The sequence below is a fragment of the Diospyros lotus genome, chromosome 14 (assembly GCF_014633365.1).
Source record: "Diospyros lotus cultivar Yz01 chromosome 14, ASM1463336v1, whole genome shotgun sequence".
NCBI lineage: Eukaryota > Viridiplantae > Streptophyta > Magnoliopsida > Ericales > Ebenaceae > Diospyros > Diospyros lotus.
The window spans coordinates 18,808,104-18,829,676 of NC_068351.1; the positions used below are offsets into that span (position 1 = coordinate 18,808,104).

The 21,573-nt window shown below is 40.3% G+C and overlaps 1 protein-coding gene across 4 annotated transcripts in view; it reads right to left on the reverse strand.

Moving 5' to 3' along the window:
• LOC127789851 (probable translation initiation factor eIF-2B subunit delta) overlaps positions 1 to 21,573 on the reverse strand; it is a 52,262-nt gene that overhangs the window by 26,402 nt on the left and 4,287 nt on the right. For 3 of the 4 annotated variants that reach the window (XM_052318887.1, XM_052318889.1, XM_052318885.1), the window contains exon 2: positions 9,717 to 9,860. In XM_052318887.1, coding sequence (XP_052174847.1) covers positions 9,717 to 9,860 — 144 coding nt within the window. The remainder of the gene's footprint in view (positions 1 to 9,716; positions 9,861 to 21,573) is intronic. The other variant, XM_052318888.1, reaches the window with a different exon arrangement.

Consider the following 21,573-nt stretch of genomic DNA (forward strand, 5'->3'; position numbering starts at 1 on the left):
GGAACTATTGTGGACGTCTTTCGCCTTTAATCTATTTTATTTTTTTAATCAATCTTCAATATTTCGAACATCATGTCCACTTCACAAAATACCCAAGTTGATGGGGCTGATTTCAACAACACCAGCACAACGAAAATTCCATTTGCTGGAAACAACAATGGAGGCTTCGGAGGAGACTTACCAAGTTTTCAAGTGGCTTACCGGTTAAACGATAATAACTACTTGAAGTGGTCCCAGTTAATTCAAACATTTCTCAAGGGAAAAAGGAAATTAAGTCATTTGGAAGGGACCAAACTTAAAGAAGGAGATCCGACGTTTGCAACATGGGATGAAGAGGATTCCTTAGTGATGTCATGGTTATGGAATTCCATGATCCCTGAAATTAGTGACACGGTAATGTTTCTAACAATGGCCAAAGAAATTTGGGAGGCAATCAAGCTCACATACTCTAAGGTTCGAGATGCGGCTCAAATCTATGAAATTTGGGCAAAGGTGGCAGGCACAAAAAAGAGGACCAGATCTGTCACTAAGTATGCAAATTTATTGCAAACTTTATGGCAAGAGTTGGATCATTACCAGTGCCTTGAAATGAAGTGTGGTGAAGATGCAGTCTTACACAAGAAGTTTGTGGAGAAAGAGCGAACATATGATCTCCTAGCTAGCCTGAACATGGAGTTTGATGTGGTAAGGGTGCAAATCCTTGGTAAGGAGGATGTGCCATCTTTAAATGAGGTTATTTCTATTGTTCGTGCAGAAGAGAGAAGAAGGGGTGTCATGTTGGAAACTGCTCCAGTGGAGGCGTCAACCTTGGTATCTTTGAATACTCATGGTTAAGGTAAGGGACGAGAGGAAAAGAAGGCTATGGATCGAGATACTCTATGGTGTACCTTCTGTAAAAAAAACCTAGGCACACCATAAAGAAGTGTAGGAAGCTCCATGGAAAGCCTCCCAAGAGTGGGTCACTAAAAAATCAAGGCCAAGTGTACATGGCCAATGGTCACCAACAATCAGATTAGAAGGGATCTGAACAAGGAGACACCCTAGAGTTTAATCGAGCAAAGATTGAAAAATTAAAGAATTTCTTAGAATCTCTTGAAAAAGGGACGACAAAAGAGGGTGCTTGCTCTCTAGCTCTCACAAGTATCTCTTCTAATTCTCTTGTTCTATATGCTTCAAAAAAAAATCCCACTACCTCTTGGATTTTAGACTCGACGGTTATGAATCATATGACACCTTTTTCTCATCACTTTACTACCTATAGCCCTTGTTCTAGTTCCCGAAATATCACCCTAGCTGATGGTTCTTTAACCACTGTTGCTGGCCAAGGAGATGTTATTCTTAATAAACATCTCACCCTCAAAAATGTGCTCTGTTAAAGTATTGTCTCGAGTATAGGATAAGAAGATCAGTTATATTAGTGTATTTGAGGGCCAATGAAGCATTAAATAGATGTTTATATCCTAATTATGTAATTAGTGATAGTTGGGGGGTTAAACTATAAATATTTAATAGTCTTCATTGGGATATCCACCCACTTTTATAAATAGCGGGCAAGGGGTAGCCAAGATGGGTAGAGTTCTCATTTCTATTGTAACGAGTAGTGATCATTCTGAGAGAAATGCTAGAGCTTGATAACTTTGTCATCTTGGGGAGAAGGCTTGATGTACTCAAGAAATAGAAGGAAGAAAACCAACTGTATATTGATCATTCTTTGAATAAAAGAAGGCTGCTCGAGGAGGTTCAAGACTGGATATAGGGTTGGTCCTAAAAGGCAATTTGAACCAGGATAAAATCTGGTGTCATTGTGGTTTGCGTTTCTATTTCTTTTTTATTATTTATGTTCTGTTTTGCTTGCATTTATTTTCTGGTATGATGTTTGTGTCCAAACCGAGAGGATTGTGAGAGGGTCCAAGAGTGAACATATTTCTTGATTCATAGGGTGATTTCTTGGACTGCCAGTGCTCCCAATTATAACATGCTCCATGTTCCCAAACTATTTACTAACATGATCTCCATCCAAAAGCTTCTCTTAAACACTAATTGCAATGTTATGTTTTATCCAACCCATTGTGAGATACAGGAACAGGGCACGAGGAAGAGGATTAGGCTTTCTAAAGCTAGAGCTGGGTTGTTCTACCTTGAGGGATCGGATGGACAAGACACACAAGGGCAGATTTCTCCCATGTCATGCTTAGTTCAGTCCAACAAGGATCTAATATGGCTACACCATTACAGATTTTGTTATCCTTCCTTTTTTACTCTTAAAATGATGTTTCCAGAATTGTCTAGGGGTCTAAGTGTCAATAGTTTCCATTGTGTAGTGTGTGAGTTTGCAAAACATAAGAGAGTTTCTTTTGTTTCATCTAATAAAAGGACTAGTTCTCCATTTACCTTAATTCACAGTCATATTTGGGGGCCCTCATCAGTTCCTAATATTTCTAGAGCAAGGTGGTTTGTTGTCTTTGTTGATAATTGTACTAGAATAATATGGTTATATCTTTTGAAAACTAAGGCTAAAGTTAGTAATATTTTCCCTACATTCTACAATATGATTAAAAGGCAATTTGGAATAGATTTCAAAAGGGTTAGATTAAACAATGCCAAGGATTTTTTCAATCAATCCCTTTTTGTTTTTTTCCAACAAAAGGGTATCATCCATGAATCATCTTGCCCTTAAACTCCTCAACAAAATGGAGTGGCTCAGAAAAAAATTGGGCATCTTCTTAATGTTATTCGAGCGCTTCTATTCCACCATAATGTTCTCAAACATTATTGGGGAGAAGCATCCCTAACAGCCACATTTCTTATCAATAAGCTGCCCTCTCAAATCCTCGAATCTTGCAGCCCAATTCAACTGTTAACCAAGTTCTTTCCTGATTGCCATGTGTCTAGTCAAGGGTTGAAACCTAAAGTATTCTGCTGTGTCTCATTTGTCCATATTCCAATTGTTAATAGGAGTAAGTTAGATCCTCAAGCTTTAAAATGCATGTTTCTTGGGTATTCATCTACTCAAAAGGGCTATCACTGTTATCACCCCCTTACAAAGAAATACTATGTGTCAGCCAATGTCATCTTTGTAGAAGGCGAATCCTTTTTTAGTAAGTCTCAACCCTCATATCAAGGCCCACTTTTTATTCCTAATGATCATGATCTGTCATTATTTCCATTACCAGCCACTAGTCCAAAGGACTCACTAAGCATGACATTGGAAGAGCTTGTCCCAAGTACTCCTCAGCCATTATAGGTATACTCAAGGAAAAAATGGCCAGCTACTACTCCTATGCAAGTCACAAAATCTTACTAAAACCATACTCATGAATCTGACAACACCAACAACACCATCAGCTCACCTTACACATCATCAAGTAACCCCATTGCTGAGCCTCTCATTCTTGATGATGCTAACTCTATATCCCATGTTAACCCTACACCCGAACCAACATCCTCCAGCAGTGATCTTTGTTGATATGTTTGCCTCAAGTTATCCTAGAAGATCAATGAAGACAATGGAGGCTTATGTTGGCTAAGGTTAAAATAGATAGTTAGAAATAATACTGAAATGTTTAGGGGGTTAAAACTGTAATTGTCTAATCCTAGTCGGTTATATTGGAATGTCCTCCCATTATTATAAATAGAGGGCAAGGGGTAGCCGAGCGAAGAGGGGTTCTCATTTTTCTATTGTAATGAGTACTATTCGTTCCGAGAAGAGAAAGGTTAGTGTTTGAGAGATAGCTTTGTAATCTTGGGGAGCGAAGGCTTGATGTACTCGGGAATAGAAGAAAGTGAACTAATTATGTACTGATTGTTCATGTTGAATAAAGACAGCTGCTTGTCAGTTCCTAAGATCTAAGGATGGTAATTCTGATATAATCAGAGAGAAAAATGGGGAAGCATTAGACCGAAGAGGAAGAGAAGCAAGAATTAGAGGAAGATAGAAGAGGTTCGGAGAGAGAGAATTCAAAGAGAGGGAAAGGATTTCATTCATAGCATCAAAATTATCCCCATCCTCTTACAATCAGCCCTTTATAGGTAGTTCCATGGCTGTAACAGTCGTGTCAACCATATGCACGACTAACTAATTCATAACAGAATGCACTATTACAATGATACCCTTTAGTACTAATTACAATTATGCCCTCCTAGTACCCTAGGGTCATGACAATTTTCCCCTGATTAAAAAAATTTCTTGTCCCCAAGAAATTGCAGCAGCTGAGCCACCCATGGGAATTGTTTAAGGAGATCAAGGAGATATTCCCAAGTGGTGTGGTCGGGATGGAAGTGAGACCACTGCACAAGAACCTGAATCAAAGGTATCGATCCCTAGTAGATGACTCATTTTTCCAGCACTACTAGCAATTCAACCTTTTCTGCCAAGTCTTCAGCTGGTGGGGGTAGATGAGGGCTTGTGGTCTCCGTTGCACCAACAAATTTCTTTAGGAGGGAGACATGAAAAATCAAATGGACCAGCACATTAGGAGGTAGCTTCAAGCAATAGGCTACTGTCCCTATTTTAGCCTCCACTTCAAAAGGCCCGTAATACTTAGGACTCAACTTGGATATAAGGGAAGGTGAGAAGGCATGTTGCTGAAATCATTTCACCCTTAAATACACCATATCTCCTACCTCAAACTCCCTTTCGCTTCTTCTACGATCTGCAATCTGTTTCATCCGGTTTTGACCCACTACCAGCTCCTCCTTAATCAATTGCAAGACCTCCTACTGTTGCTATAAATAATAATCCATTGCCTTGTCAGTGCTAAGAGAGGGTATTACCACAGGTAGTAGTGGGGGTTTGTATCCAAATAGGGCTTCAAAGGGAGCTCTCTTGAGTGAACTGTGAAAGCTTGAGTTATACCACCATTGGGCAAGAGACAACCACTTGTTCCAGCTCTTAGACATGGAGAAACAAATACACCGGAGATAATTTTCCAAGCACTAATTTACCCTTTTGGTTTGCCCATCAGTTTTGGGATGATAGGCAGTTGACATTTGCAGCTTCACCCCCAAATTTCGGAATAATTCCCGCCAAAAGGTGCTGGTAAAGATCTTGTCCCTATCTAAAATTATAGAGAGTGGCAGCCCATGAATTTTTATATCCGAATCTAGCAATAAACGCTCCACTTCTTGAGCTGTAAAGGGGCGAGCCAAGCTCAAAAAATGTGCGTTCTTAGTCAATCTGTTCACTACTACCAAGATGACATTCTTCCCTTTAGATTTGGGTAACCCTTCTATGAAATCTATCGAAATTTGCTCCAAAGCTTGTTCGAGAATAGCCAAGGGTTGCAGTAGCCCAGGGTAGGCAACCTGTTCATGCTAGAAGCATTGGCATATCTCACAAGCCAAGACAAATGCAGTTACATCCTTCTTGAGTCCCTTCCAATAAAACAACTGCTTAACCTTGTGATAGATGACCCTTAGCCCCGAGTGTCCCCCCAATGAAGAACTATGCAAGGGCTGCAAGATCCGCTCCTTCAACTAGTCATCATCCCCTACCAGCAACCTGCCTTTAAACCTCAATAATCCTGTTGATAGATTATACCCTAGTTTACTATCAGGTTGGACAGCCAACTAGGCTGCAAGAGTCTTGGCTCATTCTGATTTTTCATAGCTATCTGAAATCTCCATCACCCAATTAGGAACTACGGCAAAAATGGCATAGCAACTGCCTTCCTCTTCTCTTCACAATAAAGCATCTGCCACTATATTCTCCTTACCTTTTTTGTATTGAATCACGTAATCTAATCCTAGCAACTTGGTGACCCCTTTCTTCTGCAATTGGGTACGTAAGCGTTGTTGTAACAAGAACTTAAGGATTTCGTGATCCATTCTTATCACAAATGGGTGTCCTTCCAAGTAATACCTCCACTTCTCTACTACAATTAGCACTGGAAGCAACTCCTTCTCGTAACATCATATCCCGGGTGGCAACATTCTCGACTCTGCCACTACTCACCTCCTCCTGAGTCTGGCAAAGCCCAAGCTCAATCTTCTCAAATCTGCCTTCTAATTGATCCTAAGTTTGACAAAGCCCACTCTCCATCGCATCCAATCGGGCCTCCAGCTATTTCATTCTCGTCCCTTCCACCATGCCTCACCTAAATCCTTCCTCTATTTATGTCGTTAATCAATGACCGCAATGGGTACACCCGCGACACCCTTCCTTGTCCAAAACGCTACCACCCAAACTCCAAATCGCCAAAAACACCTGCACAATCGCCGACTGCCCAAGATCTAAGCCTTGATGAAACACTCACTTTCGGACCGATTCCTTGCTCGCTGAAATCTTAGCTCGGCCGCCAAGGACCGCCTGGCTCTGATACCAAATTGTCAATTTCAAAGATCTGACAATGGTAATTCTGATATAATCAGAGAGAAAATTGGGAAAGAATTAGACTGAAGGGGAAGAGAAACAAGAATCAAAGGAAGATAGAAGAGGTTCGGAGAGAGAGAATTCAAAGAGAGGGAAAGGATTTCATTCATAGCATCAAAATTATCGCCATCCTCTTACAATCAGCCTTTTATAGGCAGTTCCATGGCTATAACAACCGTGTCAGCCATATGCACTACTAACCAATTCATAATAGAATGCACTATTACAATTATACCCTCTAGTACTAATTACAATTATGCCGTCCTAGTACCCTAGGGTCGTGACATTGCTTGAGGGGTGTTTGACTACTAGATGCAGGGTTGCAACACTTGCAATCCAAACTAGGATAAAATCGAACTCTTGTGGTTTGATTTTCTGATTTATGTCTTGTATTATAAATTCTTTAATTTCTGTTTACATTAACATTTATTTCTGTTGATCTGAGAGTGTGGGAAGAATATTTGAGAAAGATTAGATCATCTAAATTCGCATAAACCAATAAGTCTAAATCAACAATCTTGATTGGCCTATTGCCCTTAGGAAGGGCACTAGGCCTTGCACTAAACACCCTTTACATTTGTTCCTCTCTTATCCCAGATTATCATCCCCTCATAAAGCCTTTCTTACCAACCTTCAACCTATTCCTATTCCACAAAGTTTTTCTAAAGTTATAGGGAATAAGCATTGGAGAGATGCTATGGAAGCAAAGATGGTAACCCTAGAGAAGAATCGGACATGGGACCTTGTTTCATTGCCCAAAGAGAAACATCCAGTAAGTTGTCATTGGGTGTATAGAATCAAATATAAATCTAATGGATCTTTGGATCGTTACAAGGCCCAGTTAGTAACTAAAGGGTATACTCAAGTATATGGAGTCGATTATTTGGACACTTTTGCCCCTGCTGCTAAGTTGAACACAATCTGTGTTCTTCTATCCTTAGGTGCTAACCTAAGCTGGCAATTGCATCAACATGATGTCAAAAATGCCTTTTTGCATGGGAATCTTGAAGAAGAGGTTTACATGGATCTACCACCCGATTATGACTCCCAAAATCAGGAGGTGGTGTGTAAGCTTAATAAAGCCCTATATGGCTTAAAATAGTCCCCGCGAGCATGGTTTGGCAAGTTCAAAAGGGTAATGCTTGGATAAGGATATCGGCAAAGCCAAGGAGATCATACTCTCTTTGTTAAACATTCAACCACAAAAGGAGTAACCATACTTATTGTTGTCTATGTTGATGATATTGTAGTTACAGGCAATGATGAGGAGAGCATGCATAGACTAAAGGAATGTTTAATCAGTGAGTTTGAAATAAAAGATTTGAGGCGTTTGAAGTATTTCTTGGGCATAGAAGTGACAGACTCAACAAAAGGTATTTTTATTTCCCAACCAAAATATATCATTGACCTTCTAATTGAGACAAGAATGCTAGGATGTAAGGCAGTAGACACCCCCATTAACCCAAATCATAAGTTGGGAAAAGTTATAGGAGATGATGTGATTGACAAGGGATCCCCCCCCCCCCCCCCCTCCTATGGAAATTGCAAAAGCTAACCATGTCTCAAAAAAAAATTCGCTTTTAGCCACTTTTTGGAAAAAAAAAACACTTTTAGCCACTCAAACAAATTAATTACACTCTATAGCCACTTTACCAGTTTTGACCCTGTCAATTAATTTCGTAATCTATCATTTTTTTTTTTTAAGTTTTAACCTAGCCAATTTTGACCATGTCACATTTCCAGTTAAGTATAGTTCTTGAAAAAATTAAAAATTTTGACCCTATCAATTAATTTTGCAAGTCTGTCATTTTTTTTTAAGTTTTAACCTACCCAATTTTGACTTGTTACATTTCCAATTAAGCATAGTTCTTGAAAAAATAAAAAAGGGCCTATAGAGTGTAATTAGTTTCTTTGAGTGACTGAAAATGATTTTTTTTAGAAAAGTGGCTAAAAATGATTGTGTACATTTGTTTTGAGTTAGTTATGAATTCTTCCTCTCCTATCAAAGGCTAGTTGGAAGCTTATCTATCTAGCTCATACTCGACCAAACATAATTTATGCAGTGGGAGTAGTTAGTCAGTTCATGCACAACCCTAAAGAAACTCCCTTAAAGGTAGTATATCGGATACTTCACTACTTAAAGGGGACACCTGGAAAGGGACTTTGTGTTTAAGAGAGGAGGAACTATAACTCTTGAAGCCTACACTAATGCTGATTATGCAAGTTTTGTTGTGGATAAGAGGTCTACCTTAGATTATTGCACTTTTCTAGGGGGCAATCTTGTCACATGGAGGAGCAAAAAACAAAATGTGGTGGCTAGATCAAGTACAGAAGTTGAATTCTGGTCTATAGCCTTGGGAGTGTGTGAATTACTGTGGTTAAAAATCTTGTTGGATGATTTAAAGGTTCAATGGCAAGGTCCTATGAGGCTTTATTGTGATAATAAGAATGCAATAAATATTGTTCACAATCCAATTCAACATGACAGAACTAGGCATGTTGAAGTGGACAAACATTTCATTATGGAAAAATTGGATAAATGGCTGATTTGCACTCCATATGTCTCCTCAAATGATCAATTGGCAGATATGCTAACTAAGGGATTACCTTCAATAGTGTTTCAAAGGTTTGTATGCAAGATTGGAATAGAAGATATCCACTCCCAATCTTGAGGGGGAGTGTCAACAATCTGTGATATCAATCAATCAATCCGTGCAAGATTGGGATTGACTATCAATGTCAATCCCAAGTTACCTATTCTATAGAATGATATAGTTTCCTATTCTATTGATTGATTCCTTTCTCTATATTAGGAATGTATCTTATGAATATTGTCTTTCCATCTTTTGATTTGTATCCTAAATTGTATAGTTTCCAAACTTAGATTTAGAAACTTTCTTGTTTAGTTTTTAGGAACTTTCTAACTGAACAGGAAGATCTATTATTTAACAGCACATATCCCGAATAAGATTGAAGGATTATTTTTTACCTTTTTTTGGCAGTTTGTCCAACAATAAACCTATCCTTGCATTCTAAGATAATGACCAGCATAAAGAAAAATTCAAGCCACTAAAATGCCTAGAAAAACAACATAAATACACTGTTGAATAATAAGACAAGTACCCAACGTTAAATGAATAAAAAAATAAAGCTAGCAGTTAACCAACAAAACATAATAAACAGAAAGTATTTATAAAAAAAGTTGCAAGCTGGAATCCAACACATATCATTACCTGCAAAATTTTAGAAATTAAGATAATGTTTTGCAATGTCCACCATACCATCAAATAATAGTATTGCTAATTTCTAAAATCTTCCTATCATATGAAAAACCATCTGGTCAAACCTTTCGCAGCAGCTTTTGCAGCTCGTTGAGCCTCTTGCAGGGCACGCCTTTCAGCTTTAGTTGTCTTCTCTTTTAATGGCTTTGAGCCTGATGGAAATTTATTTGACCCTTCTGCACCTTTTCCTCCACCCTTCTCTGCAAGATCTTCATTTATCTAATTTTATTAAATCAGATACTGCAAAAGAGTCACCAGTTCAACTAGAAAGCATCCCATCCCATCAATCTCATTGGTAATCAGAAACTGCATTGTGCTAACAGAACAACTGCATGCGAGCTCAAGACAAGTTGCAGAAGTGAACATTTAAATAGCATTCTCCATCCAAAGGGGTAAGCACTATACTGACAGCAATTATTTATACCAAATTAGAAAAAGACATGAAAGGGCCTCGTGTTTTGGCTAATTTGATCTTGGAACTGGGCTTATATTGGAGAGATTAAAAAAGCACATAAACTCCATGATCCAGACTAATACACTGTTTTGGCAATGAATCCAATAGGTCTACCACCAGCAATAAATCTATTTTATCTTGGGTTTGTTGAGGCCTTTCTTCATATGTTGCACTATGCACTCTTTATTTCCTGTGACTTCTAAATAGAAGAAAAGACAACCAAAACCAGAAAACGGAAATGCTTTCGCAGCTAAATTTGTTCCAACGGAATGGTACCACTTCATGGAACATAAAAACAGAAGCAAAACCTATTAGGACTCAGTATTCATGTTTCAGACATGCCACGTCACATGTCCAGTAGTCATGACTTGTTGAACATGTCAATATATGTATTGTACTGTCATGGAAGGGAGCCTAAGATTGCTGAATCAGATAGTTGAGTCTTGGTTTATTTTTGCTTACTATTGTCATTTCCTTATTGCTGTAATTTTGTTATTTTTCTGCTGTAACTTCCCTAGTGATGTTAGCTGGAAGATTCCCCACGTGGATGGGAATTAGAATAGGAAAAAGAAGCAGTTATAACCGCATGGAGAAGGGATCTGCTGTAGCAGACCCCACCCCTCGAGTGTTTATATATTCCCAGCTTGCTGGAGAAAGGACTATCGAATGAGAATATCAGAATTAATTCTCCTCCATTGCTCCTATCTCTCTTCTTCTTCTCTCTCTCATTTCTCACTCTTGTTCTCTTTTCCTCCTTGCTCTGTTCTGTTTTGTGTTGGTTGAAACCCACTCCTAATCCAATCGGGGCTAGGAGTAGTTGCATTCACGGGTGTGCCGTGACAATTTGGTATCAAAGCCACCTTTCCTTGGCCGATTAAGGAAAAAGTCAATAATGGCAAAAGGGACTCGTATGAAGAATTTGGAATCACAACTACAACAAGCCAGCTCCGCCATGATCGATTGTCAAAATTGGATCGACCAGCTGTAGTTAGGAGCTACCCGTAGCCACGAGGCAATCATGGCGTTGGATAGACGAGTGGAGAGCTCCATGGATGGAATGGAGCGGAGGCTGGAAGGGTCCATCGCAAGGGTGAGAGACGAACTGGGTGCTCAAATGCAACAGTTCATGGTTATGTTCTCTCGCCAAAACTAAGTCAAGTTGTCTCCTGATTTTCCACTTCGAGAGCACACAAAACCAATCCTACAGAGGAATGGTACTACTAGGGAATGCAGAACCTCGGAGATTGAAGTGGACCCGAAAGAAGAGCTGGTTGGGTTGATGGATAGGGCTCGAGACAAACCTGTAAATCATCACTCAGGGTTTCCGATGTCTCGAATGGATATTCCCACCTTCGAGGGAGTTAATCCTCGGTGGTGGCCGAGGAAATGCAAAAGGATGTTTGAGTGGTATGGTATCCCTAAAGGGCAGAAAGTACCCCTGGCTACAGTTCATTTTAGTGAGATGGTTAATGCTTGGTATCAGGGGAGCCTTAGGTAGGGAAGGACCTACACTTGGGAGGAATTCACTGAGAGAGTGTGCGAGAGGTTCGGGGAAAGAAGTATGAAGGACAAATTTAACAAACTGAGTCAAACCGAAAGTGTAGAGAGCTACCAGAAACGCTTTGAGGAATTGAGATCCTTCATGATCCAACACAATCCTCATCTCTTGGAAGCCTATTTTGTGTCGAGTTATTTAAGTGACCTTAATGACGAGCTCAAACCAATGGTGAAGGTGTTGAGGCCCCAGTCAGTTGAGCAAGCCTCCGAGAATGTTAGGCTATAAGAGTTGGTGGTAGAAGCTTTACTGAGGAAGCAAAGGCAGCAAACGAGGGGCGTAGTAGGAGGCTCATCTAATGTTGCTAGAAGACACTCCAACTGGGATCAAATGAGAGGAAGTAACGGGGCGAGAGGGGTGGCAGGCCCCAACTCTACTTCTTTTGGAGAAAACCTCAGGGAGCAAAGAAGGCTGGCGGGATTATGCTTCCGATGCGGAGAAAAATATCATGTGGGCCATCAGTGTAAGAGACAGATACTATTGCTGGACAGGAGTGAGAAATCTGAACAAGCAGTAACGGAAGAAGAAGAGGAGGAAGAGGCCAAGGAGGATAATGGAGAGATATCCATCCATGCCTTGAAGGGGGTAACCAACAACAAAATAATGAAGGTAGAAGGACAGGTTAAAGGGAAAGGCCTGACGGTCTTAATTGACAGTGGGAGTACCCATAGCTTTTTAGACGAAGGCACGACCAAGAAGCTGGGGTGTTAGCTCACGGGTACGCCACCATTAAGTGTGACTGTGGCCAATGGCTAGCAAGTGATGAGTACATCAGCTTGCAATGGGTTCTGCTGGGAGATGCAAGGCAAGCGATTCGAAGCAGACCTCAGATTGTTACAATTGGGGGGATGTGATGTAGTGCTGGGGGTGGATTGGATGAAGGGAGTAAGCCCGATTAGTTTTGATTTTAACCGAATGGAGGTGTCATTTGAAAAGGAAGGAAGAAGAATGAAATTGACAGGAGGTAAGGAAGTTGAACATGTAACATGATAACAGGAAGAAGGTTGCAGAAGGTGCTCAAGGGGAAATGGAGTCAGCTGGCCAATCTCTTTTCCATCATAACTTTGGAGGAATTTCCAGGCCTACTTGACGATCAGCTCAACTGGGGAGCTCCCTGACCAGGTAAACCACTTAAATTGCATTAATGAACTGCTGGCAGATTATGAGGACCTTTGCATGGAACCTAATTCCCTACCTCTCACTAGACCGTATGACCACACCATTCACCTAAAGCCAAACACCGAACCCATTAATGTGAGATCCTATCGGTACCCAGCTCTCCAAAAGACTGAAATAGGGAAAATGGTTAGGGAAATGCTTCAACAGTCCATTATCAGGCCCAGCCAAAGCCCCTTTGCTTCACCCGTCCTATTAGTCAAAAAGAAAGATGGATCATGGCAATTTTGTGTGGACTATCGCCAACTTAATGCCATAACCATTAAAGACAAATTCCCTATACCTTTGGTGGAAGACCTCCTAGATGAACTTCACCATGCCCAAATCTTTTCAAAGCTTGATTTGCGTTCAGGATATCATCAAATTAGGATAAGACCGGAAGACATACATAAGACAGTCTTTAGGACCCACCATGAGTTCTTGGTAATGCCATTTGGGCTTAGCAAGGCCCCAACCACCTTTCAATCCCTAATGAATCGGATATTTGAACTCTAGCTTCAAAAATTTATCCTTGTGTTATTTGATGACATATTAGTCTACAGCCCTTCCCTTAGCCAGCACCTAATTCACCTCAAAATCACCTTGGACGTCCTTAAGTCTAACCAGCTTTTCATTAAAAAATCTAAGTGTGCATTTGGTCAAGGGCAAGTGAAATATTTAGGGCACATTATATCCAAGGGAGGGGTTAGCACGGACCCAAAGAAGGTGGAGGCAATGGTGTCCTGGTCAAGGCCCAAGTCCGTGAGGTCCTTGAGGGTGTTCCTAGGCCTAACAAGGTATTACCGGCGGTTTGTTAAAAATTATGGGATCCTCAACAAACCGCTAACAAAATTGCTAAAAAAGGGCAATTTTAGCTGGGGACCAGAAGCTGAAAGGGCTTTTGAGGAGCTTAAGAAGGCCATGAGTGGAGTGCCGGTATTGAGGCTGCCTGATTTTAGTAAGCCCTTTGTCTTGGAGACTGACGCATGTGGAACGGGTGTGGGGGCAGTCCTAGTGCAAGAAGGGAGGCCCTTGGCGTTTTTGAGCCAAGTGTTGGGCCCAAAACATGTGGGGCTTAGCATATATGAGAAGGAGTTCATTGCAGTACTGAAGGCTGTTGACAAATGGAGACATTACTTGGAAATTGAGAGGTTTATAATCAAAACGGACCACAAGAGTTTGAAGTTTTTACTACAGCAAAAACTACAAACACAGTTGCAAAGGAAAGGAATGGCCAAGTTGATGGGATTAGACTACTTGATACAATACCGGAAGGGAAAAGAAAATGTGGTTGCCGATGCATTGTCAAGGTGTCATGAGGAGGGGAGTGAGGCAGCCATAACTACCATTATCCCAGAATGGTGTCAACAGGTGATCAAAAGCTATGAAGGGGATGCAGCAGTGAAGGAGCTGCTGGAAAAGCTGGCCATGGGATCTGAAGGGGTTGAAGGATATACACTGGTGGACGGAATGTTGAGGCATCAGGGCAGGATTGTCATTGGAAATAAAGAAGACCTCAAGAAGAAAATCCTGCAATCACTACATGAATCTCCATTGGGAGGGCACTCCGACATTCAAAATACTTACCTACGGGTGAAATAGCTCTTCCATTGGCCCGGGTTGAGAGCTAAGGTGAGAAGGTTTGTGTTGGGCTGTGACATTTGTAAGAGGTGCAAGGCTGAGAATGTGGCCTACCCGGGGCTTCTACAACCCTTGCCGGTGCCCGAGCAAGCTTGGTCTAGCATCTCTATGGATTTCGTCAAAGAGAGTCGAAGGGCTGCCCAGATTTGTTGAAGAGAATGAGACAGCTTGATTGTAGTCTTATTCGTTATATCTTTTGTATCGTGTATTGTACTGTGTTGTATTTTGTTAGTTGTATTATTTGACTGTAGTTCTGATTGTAGAGGATTATTAGTTAGTTGTGAGAGCTAAGCCTAGCAGTGAAGGCTATATATATTTGATAGCCTTCCTATTGTAAAGTGTGGAGAATCATTTCTTTTAATCAAGTTTGGACGAGGTGCTATTTCTTTGAACCTTCTATTTTCATTCAGTTTACATTATGTTTCATTAGTTTTCATTCTGTTACATGGTATCACAGCCATCGCAACTTGCATCCATGGCTTCTCGTGATTCGACCTCATCTTCTTCTTTATCCTCTGCCGCTCTGTCGGACTTTGCTTCGGTGTCTAAGGCGTTTAGTTTTGTGCCTACAAAACTAGATTCGAACAATTACCTCTACTGAAAGGAACAGATCTTGACTACAATTAGGGCTTTTGATCTGCTGCCTTTCATAAACAAAACTGATCTACCGCCTAAATATGTTCTATCTGGTGATACTGAGCCTAATTCAGAACCAATTGTTAATCCCGATTTCCTTAGATGGATGCGATCAGATCAACTTCTCCTAGGGTGGTCGTTTTCGACAATTAATAAGGAGGTAATTGGACAAGTCATTCATTGTGAATCGGCAGCAGAGGTATGGACTACTCTTGATAATTTGTTTTCTCGTCAAACTGTTGCTCGTTTCTTCCAGTTGAAACAACAACTTAGATCCATTAAGAAAGGTGATATGACAGTAACTGAATATATTCTAAAAATCAAGACTATCAATCATGCTTTGGCAGCAATTGGAGAACCACTAAATGATCAAGATCTGTTAATGACAGTTTTGCATGGATTAGGTGAAGATTATAACACTGTTGTTGGCTTAATTACGTATCAGATGAATGAAATTGATCTTGAAAAAGTTCAGTATCTTTTAATGATGCATGAACAGAGATTATCTTCAAAGAATATGGATATGTCTAGTGGACTGCCTAAATTTGATTATGTTGCTGCTATGAATGTTAGCAATGGAATAAAGGAGGTTTTCAAAATAGAGGAGGTCGAGGAAATGGAAATGGTTTTAGAGGAGGTTGAGGCAGAGGTCGATTTTCTAGAAAAAGGTTTTACTGTCAACTCTGTGGAAAACCAGGCCACTTAGCTTATCGATGTTATCATAGATTTGATAGCAGTTTTCAACGTCCGTCTTTTGATAGAGGTGGAAATGAATCAAGTTCTCAGGCTTTTGTAGCTTCTCATGAGGGTAATGGAGCTTTCTTGACAGATTTAGGGTTTGCTCATGAGACTCATCATGGTTTTCCTTCTCCTCCGTTGAATGAACAATATCTGTCTTCTTCTTCATCATCTTATCAACATGGTGATACTTCTTGGTGTGTAGACTCTGGGGCTACAAACCATATCACCTCTAATCTTCAAAATCTCTCTCTTCATTCTCCCTATGGTGGCAATGACAAAGTAGCAGTAGGAAATGGTAAGGCTCTTCCTATTGCTAATATTGGAACTGGCACTATTCTTACTCAAACTAATCCTCCTTCTGTTCTTTTTTTATCTCAAGTTCTTCATGTTCCTTGCATGAAAAAGAACCTCATGAGTGTTTCACAGCTTACCAATGATCATAATGTCATTGCTGAATTTCATTCTAATTTTTGTTTGATCAAGGACAAGGTCTCGGGCAAGGTGCTTCTTCAAGGAGTTCTTAAAAATGGCCTCTATCAATTGGATCCAGCATTTGTTCATGTTACATCTTCAACTAGTCCTAGCTCTCCTGTTGCTGTATTTCCTTCAAATTTGTCAAAGCCTTCTATGTTGAATGTCTGTTGTTTAGCAAGTTGTAATAATAGTCAAAGAACTTGTAATAAATCCAGCATGTCTACATCTTGTACTAATAGACTTTGTAAACAATGGCATGCTAGGTTAGGACATCCTTCTTTTTTTGTATTGAAACAAGTTCTAAATAAAATCAATGTTCCTTGTTCCTCTACTGATTTATCCTTTTGTGACTCATGTAAATTGGGTAAACTGCATCAATTACCCTTTGCAAAATGTTCTATTACAGCAAGTCATCCCTTGGAATTGGTATATTCAGATCTGTGGGGTCATGCTGCTATGTTATCCATTGAGGGTTATAGGTATTATATTATTTTTGTTGATGCCTATACTCGATATACCTAGTTGTATCCAATGAAATTAAAGTCCGAAGCCTTGTTTATTTTCAAAACTTTTCATAAGTTTGTTGAGTTGCAATATCCATTTAAACTCAAAGCTCTTCAAACAGATAATGGTGGGGAATTCAAAGCCTTCTTACCCTATCTTCATAGTTATGGCCTTCAATCTCGTTTTTCTTATCCCTACACTCACCAACAAAATGGTGTGGTTGAAAGAAAACATAGACGCATTGTTGAAATGGGACTTACTCTTCTAGCACATGCCAACATGCCTTTGAAATATTGGGTTGAAGCCTTTCAAACTGCTGTTTACACTATCAACTTGCTGTCATCCTCACCAATTCATTTTCTTACTCCCTTTGAGAAACTATATCGTAAACCACCAAAATATATGCACTTACAACCATTTGGTTGTGATTGCTTTCCTTATCTCAGACCTTATAGCTAGAACAAGTTTAATTTTCATTCCTCAAAGTGTGTTTCTTGGTTACAGTCAGATTCAAGTTGGATATAAGTGTCTACACCCTTCGGGTAGGTTTATATCACTAGGCATGTTGTGTTTAATCCTGAGGAGTTCCCATTCTCTTGCTTATTTTCTGCTCAATCTTCTACTCCTCGGTCTATTTATGTTCCCAGTTTATCTACTGGTGTTTTGCATTATTGTCCATCTTTTCATTCTGGTCATTCATCTCCTGTAGCACCAGCACCTGATATATATGATACATCTGCTCCTTTAGTTTCTAGTCCTGTTTCTACTGTTGATCCTATTATTCCTGAACTATCAGTGCCTGACTTATCAGCATCTTCTTCTTCTTCTTCTCATGTTCCTATTGCTCCTCAACCGAGATAGTCTTTCACTCTTCCTACTCATCCTATGATTACTCGTGCAAAAGCTCGTCAACTTTCTCTATCTTTTCCTTATGCCTTGGTGAGTTCTCTAGAACCTAACTCTGTTCAAGAAGCGCTTCTAGACCCTAACTGGTCTAGAGCCATGGAGGAGGAATATTCAGCCTTAATTCGGAATAAAACTTGGGAACTTGTTCTGTTTTCTTCGGAGATGAATTTGATAGGCTGCAAGTGGGTTTTCCGTGCCAAATATAATCCCAATGGTTCTCTCCTAAAGCATAAAGCTCGTCTTGTTGCTAAGGGATTTCTCCAAACACCAAGCATTGACTTTGCTGAAACTTTCAGCCCTGTTATTAAGGCTCCAACTATTAGAGTGTTATTTTCTTTAGTTGTTACATGTAGTTGGGATATTCAGTAGGTAGATGTCAATAATGCATTTTTAAATGGTGATCTTGCTGAGGCTATTTTCATGTCACAGCGGAAGGTTTTCTTGATCAGTCTTGTCCTTCCTATGTTTTTCGGTTGAAGAAGTCGCTTTATGGCCTTAAACAGGCTCCTCGTGCATGGTATACTAAGCTCCGAACAGCTCTACAGAGTTGGGGTTTTCTACGGGCCATATCTGATGCATCACTCTTCATTAAATGGACTTCTGAATTTGTTTTGTTTGTACTTGTTTATGATGATGATATCTTAGTAACTGGATCAAGCACTACTACCTTGCATGGTTTTATTAGTGATCTTGACAAAAACTTTGCTTTGAAGACACTAGGCTCAGTTAATTACTTTCTTGGGTTTGAGGCTTATAGAGACTCTACAGGCCTCTATCTAACTCAATCAAAATATACTCTTGATTTACTTAACAAGGCTGATTGCAAGCCTTGTGTTGTTCCACTTAGTTCTGCCATTGTGTTTACTGATGAAGGAGATCTATTTTCTGATCCATCACTATATAGAACAGTTGTAGGTTCTCTTCAATATCTTACATACACCAGACCGGATGTTACCTTTGTAGTAAACAAACTAAGTTGGTTTTTAAGCTGTCCTAAGGATCAGCATTGGCAGGCTTGTAAGCGGCTACTTCGGTATCTCAAAGGAACAATTGGTTTAGGTTTGGTATTCACTCCATCATCTTCTGATTTACCCCTAAGTGTTTACACGGATGCAGACCATGCTAGATGCAAAATCACAAGAAGATCTACTAGTGGTTGGTGTGCTTTTATAGGCAATAATCTGCTTGTTTGGGGTTCTAAGAAGCAAACTGTTGTAGCTCGGTCTGTTGAAGAAGCAGAATATCGGGCAGTGGTTCAAAGAGTTACCGAAATTTTGTGGTTGAAGTCTCTCTTTCATGAACTTGGATTTCATGCTCTAAGACTCCTATTCTTTGGTGTGATAATTTGGCAGCTAAGTCTATCTCTGAAAATCCTGTTTTCCACTCTAGAACTAAGCACATTGAGATTGATGTGCATTTCGTTCGTGAAGAAGTTGAGTGTGGTGCTGCGGAAATTCGTTATGTTCCCACCATGTATCAAATTGTTGATATCTTTACTAAAGGGTTGCCTAAGGATAGGTTTCAGTTCTTATGTCATAAGCTTGGTCTTCAAGTGACACCTATGTATCGGCACTTGACTGTCACAGCATCAACACAAAAGAATGCTTCAGGGAGGTCTCCATTGAAGGGGCATGTAGGAGAAAATGAGACAGCTAATTTGTATAAGAAGAATGCTTCAGGGAGGTCTCAATTGAAGGGGCATGTTGAAGAGAATGAAATAGCTCGATTGTAGTCTTATTCGTTATATCTTTTGTATCGTGTATTGTGCTGTGTTGTATTTTGTTAGTTGTATTAAGCTTGGTCTTCAAGTGACACCTATGTATCGGCACTTGACTGTCACAGCATCAACACAAAAGAATGCTTCAAGGAGGTCTCCATTGAAGGGGCATGTAGGAGAAAATGAGACAGCTAATTTGTATAAGAAGAATGCTTCAGGGAGGTCTCAATTGAAGGGGCATGTTGAAGAGAATGAGATAGCTCGATTGTAGTCTTATTCGTTATATCTTTTGTATCGTGTATTGTGCTGTGTTGTATTTTGTTAGTTGTATTATTTGACTATAGTTCTGATTGTAGAGGATTATTAGTTAGTTGTGAGAGCTAAACCTAGCAGTCAAGGCTATATATATTTGATAGCCTTTCTATTGTAAGGTGTGGAGAATCATTTCTTTTAATCAAGTTTGGACGAGGTGCTATTTCTTTGAACCTTCTGTTTTCATTGTTTACATTCTGTTTCATTAGTTTTCATTCTATTACAAGGTCTGAGGGAAAAGATAGTATAATGGTGGTGGTTGATCGGTTCACGAAATTTGCTCATTTTATAAGATTGGCCCACCCTTATACAGCCCAAGAGGTGGCTAGAATTTTCATGGAACAGGTGGCAGCTCTGCATGGGATTCCTACAACTATTATCTCCGACCGAGACAAGGTTTGTACAAGCGCCCTATGGAAAGAACTTATGAAGGCATTGGGTGTTAAGCTGAACATGTCTTCGGCCTATCATTCTCAGACGGATGGCAACACTGAACGAGTAAACCAGGGTTTGGAGAATTATTTAAGGTGCATCTGCATCTTGCAGCCTAAGAGTTGGCACAGATGGCTGTCCTTAGCCCAGTGGTTGTACAATTCCAGCCATCACTCTTCCCTAAAGGGTCTCCCTTCAAAGCTCTCTTCGGCTATAAGCCTCCTTTACTACCAGCTATGGGAGAACAGTCCACTGCAGCCTCAATAGAAGAGTATTTGCAGCAGAGAAGGGAGGTATTGCAGCAGCTCAAACAAGAATTGGCTACGACTCATAATAGGATGAAGCAGTTGCGGATAAGAAGAAAACTGACAGGGAATCTGAGGTCGGGGAGAAGGTCTACCTAAGGTTGAGGAAGCACCACTTAAAGGCTATTACTAAAAAGCGGGTCTCAAAGCTTCCTCCTAGATATTTTGGGCCATTTACCATATTGGAAAGGGCAGGGAAGGGGGCTTACCGACTACAGCTTCTGGAGGGGACTCGAATCCACCCAATTTTCCATGTCTCCCTGTTAAAGGCAACAATAGGAACTAAGTAAGTGAACCCCGCGATGCCGACTATCTCCGAGGAAGAGGACAGTCTGGAAGAACCAGAAGCTATTTTGGATAGGCTGGTAGTTCACAATCAAGGGGTTCCACTCATCCAAGTATTGGTGAAGTGGCAGGGTGATGGTGGTGCAGCAAGAGGTGATACTTGGGAGTACTTGTCTAGCCTGCTCACACAATTTCCCAGAACTGCTAATCTCCCCAGCATTTCTTCAGGACAAGAAAGGTGTAAGGAGGGGGGAATTGTCACGGAAGGGAGCCTAAGATTGCTGAATCAGATAGTTAAAGTCTTGGTTTATTTTTGCTTACTATTGTCATTTCCTTATTGCTGTAATTTTGTTATTTTTCTGCTGTAACTTCCCTAGTGATGTTAGCTGGAAGATTCCCCACGTGGATGGGAATTAGAATAGGACAAAGAAGCGGTTATAACCGCATGGAGAAGCGATCTGCTGTAACAGACCCCACCCCCCGAGTGTTTATATATTCCCAGCTTGCTGGAGAAAGGACTATCGAATGAGAATATCAGAATTGATTCTCCTCCATTGCTCCTATCTCTCTTCTTCCTCTCTCTCTCATTTCTCACTCTTGTTCTCCTTTCCCCCTTGCTATGTTCTGTTTCGTGTTGGTCGAAACCCACTCCTAATCCAATCGGGGCTAGGAGTAGTTGCATTCACGAGTGTGCCATGACATGTACATGCCACATATCATGTCCAATGATGATGATTGATGGCTCAATTGAAAGGGGACCTACAAAAAAAAGTTTAAAATGGAGAATGTGAACTCCCCTCTGGTT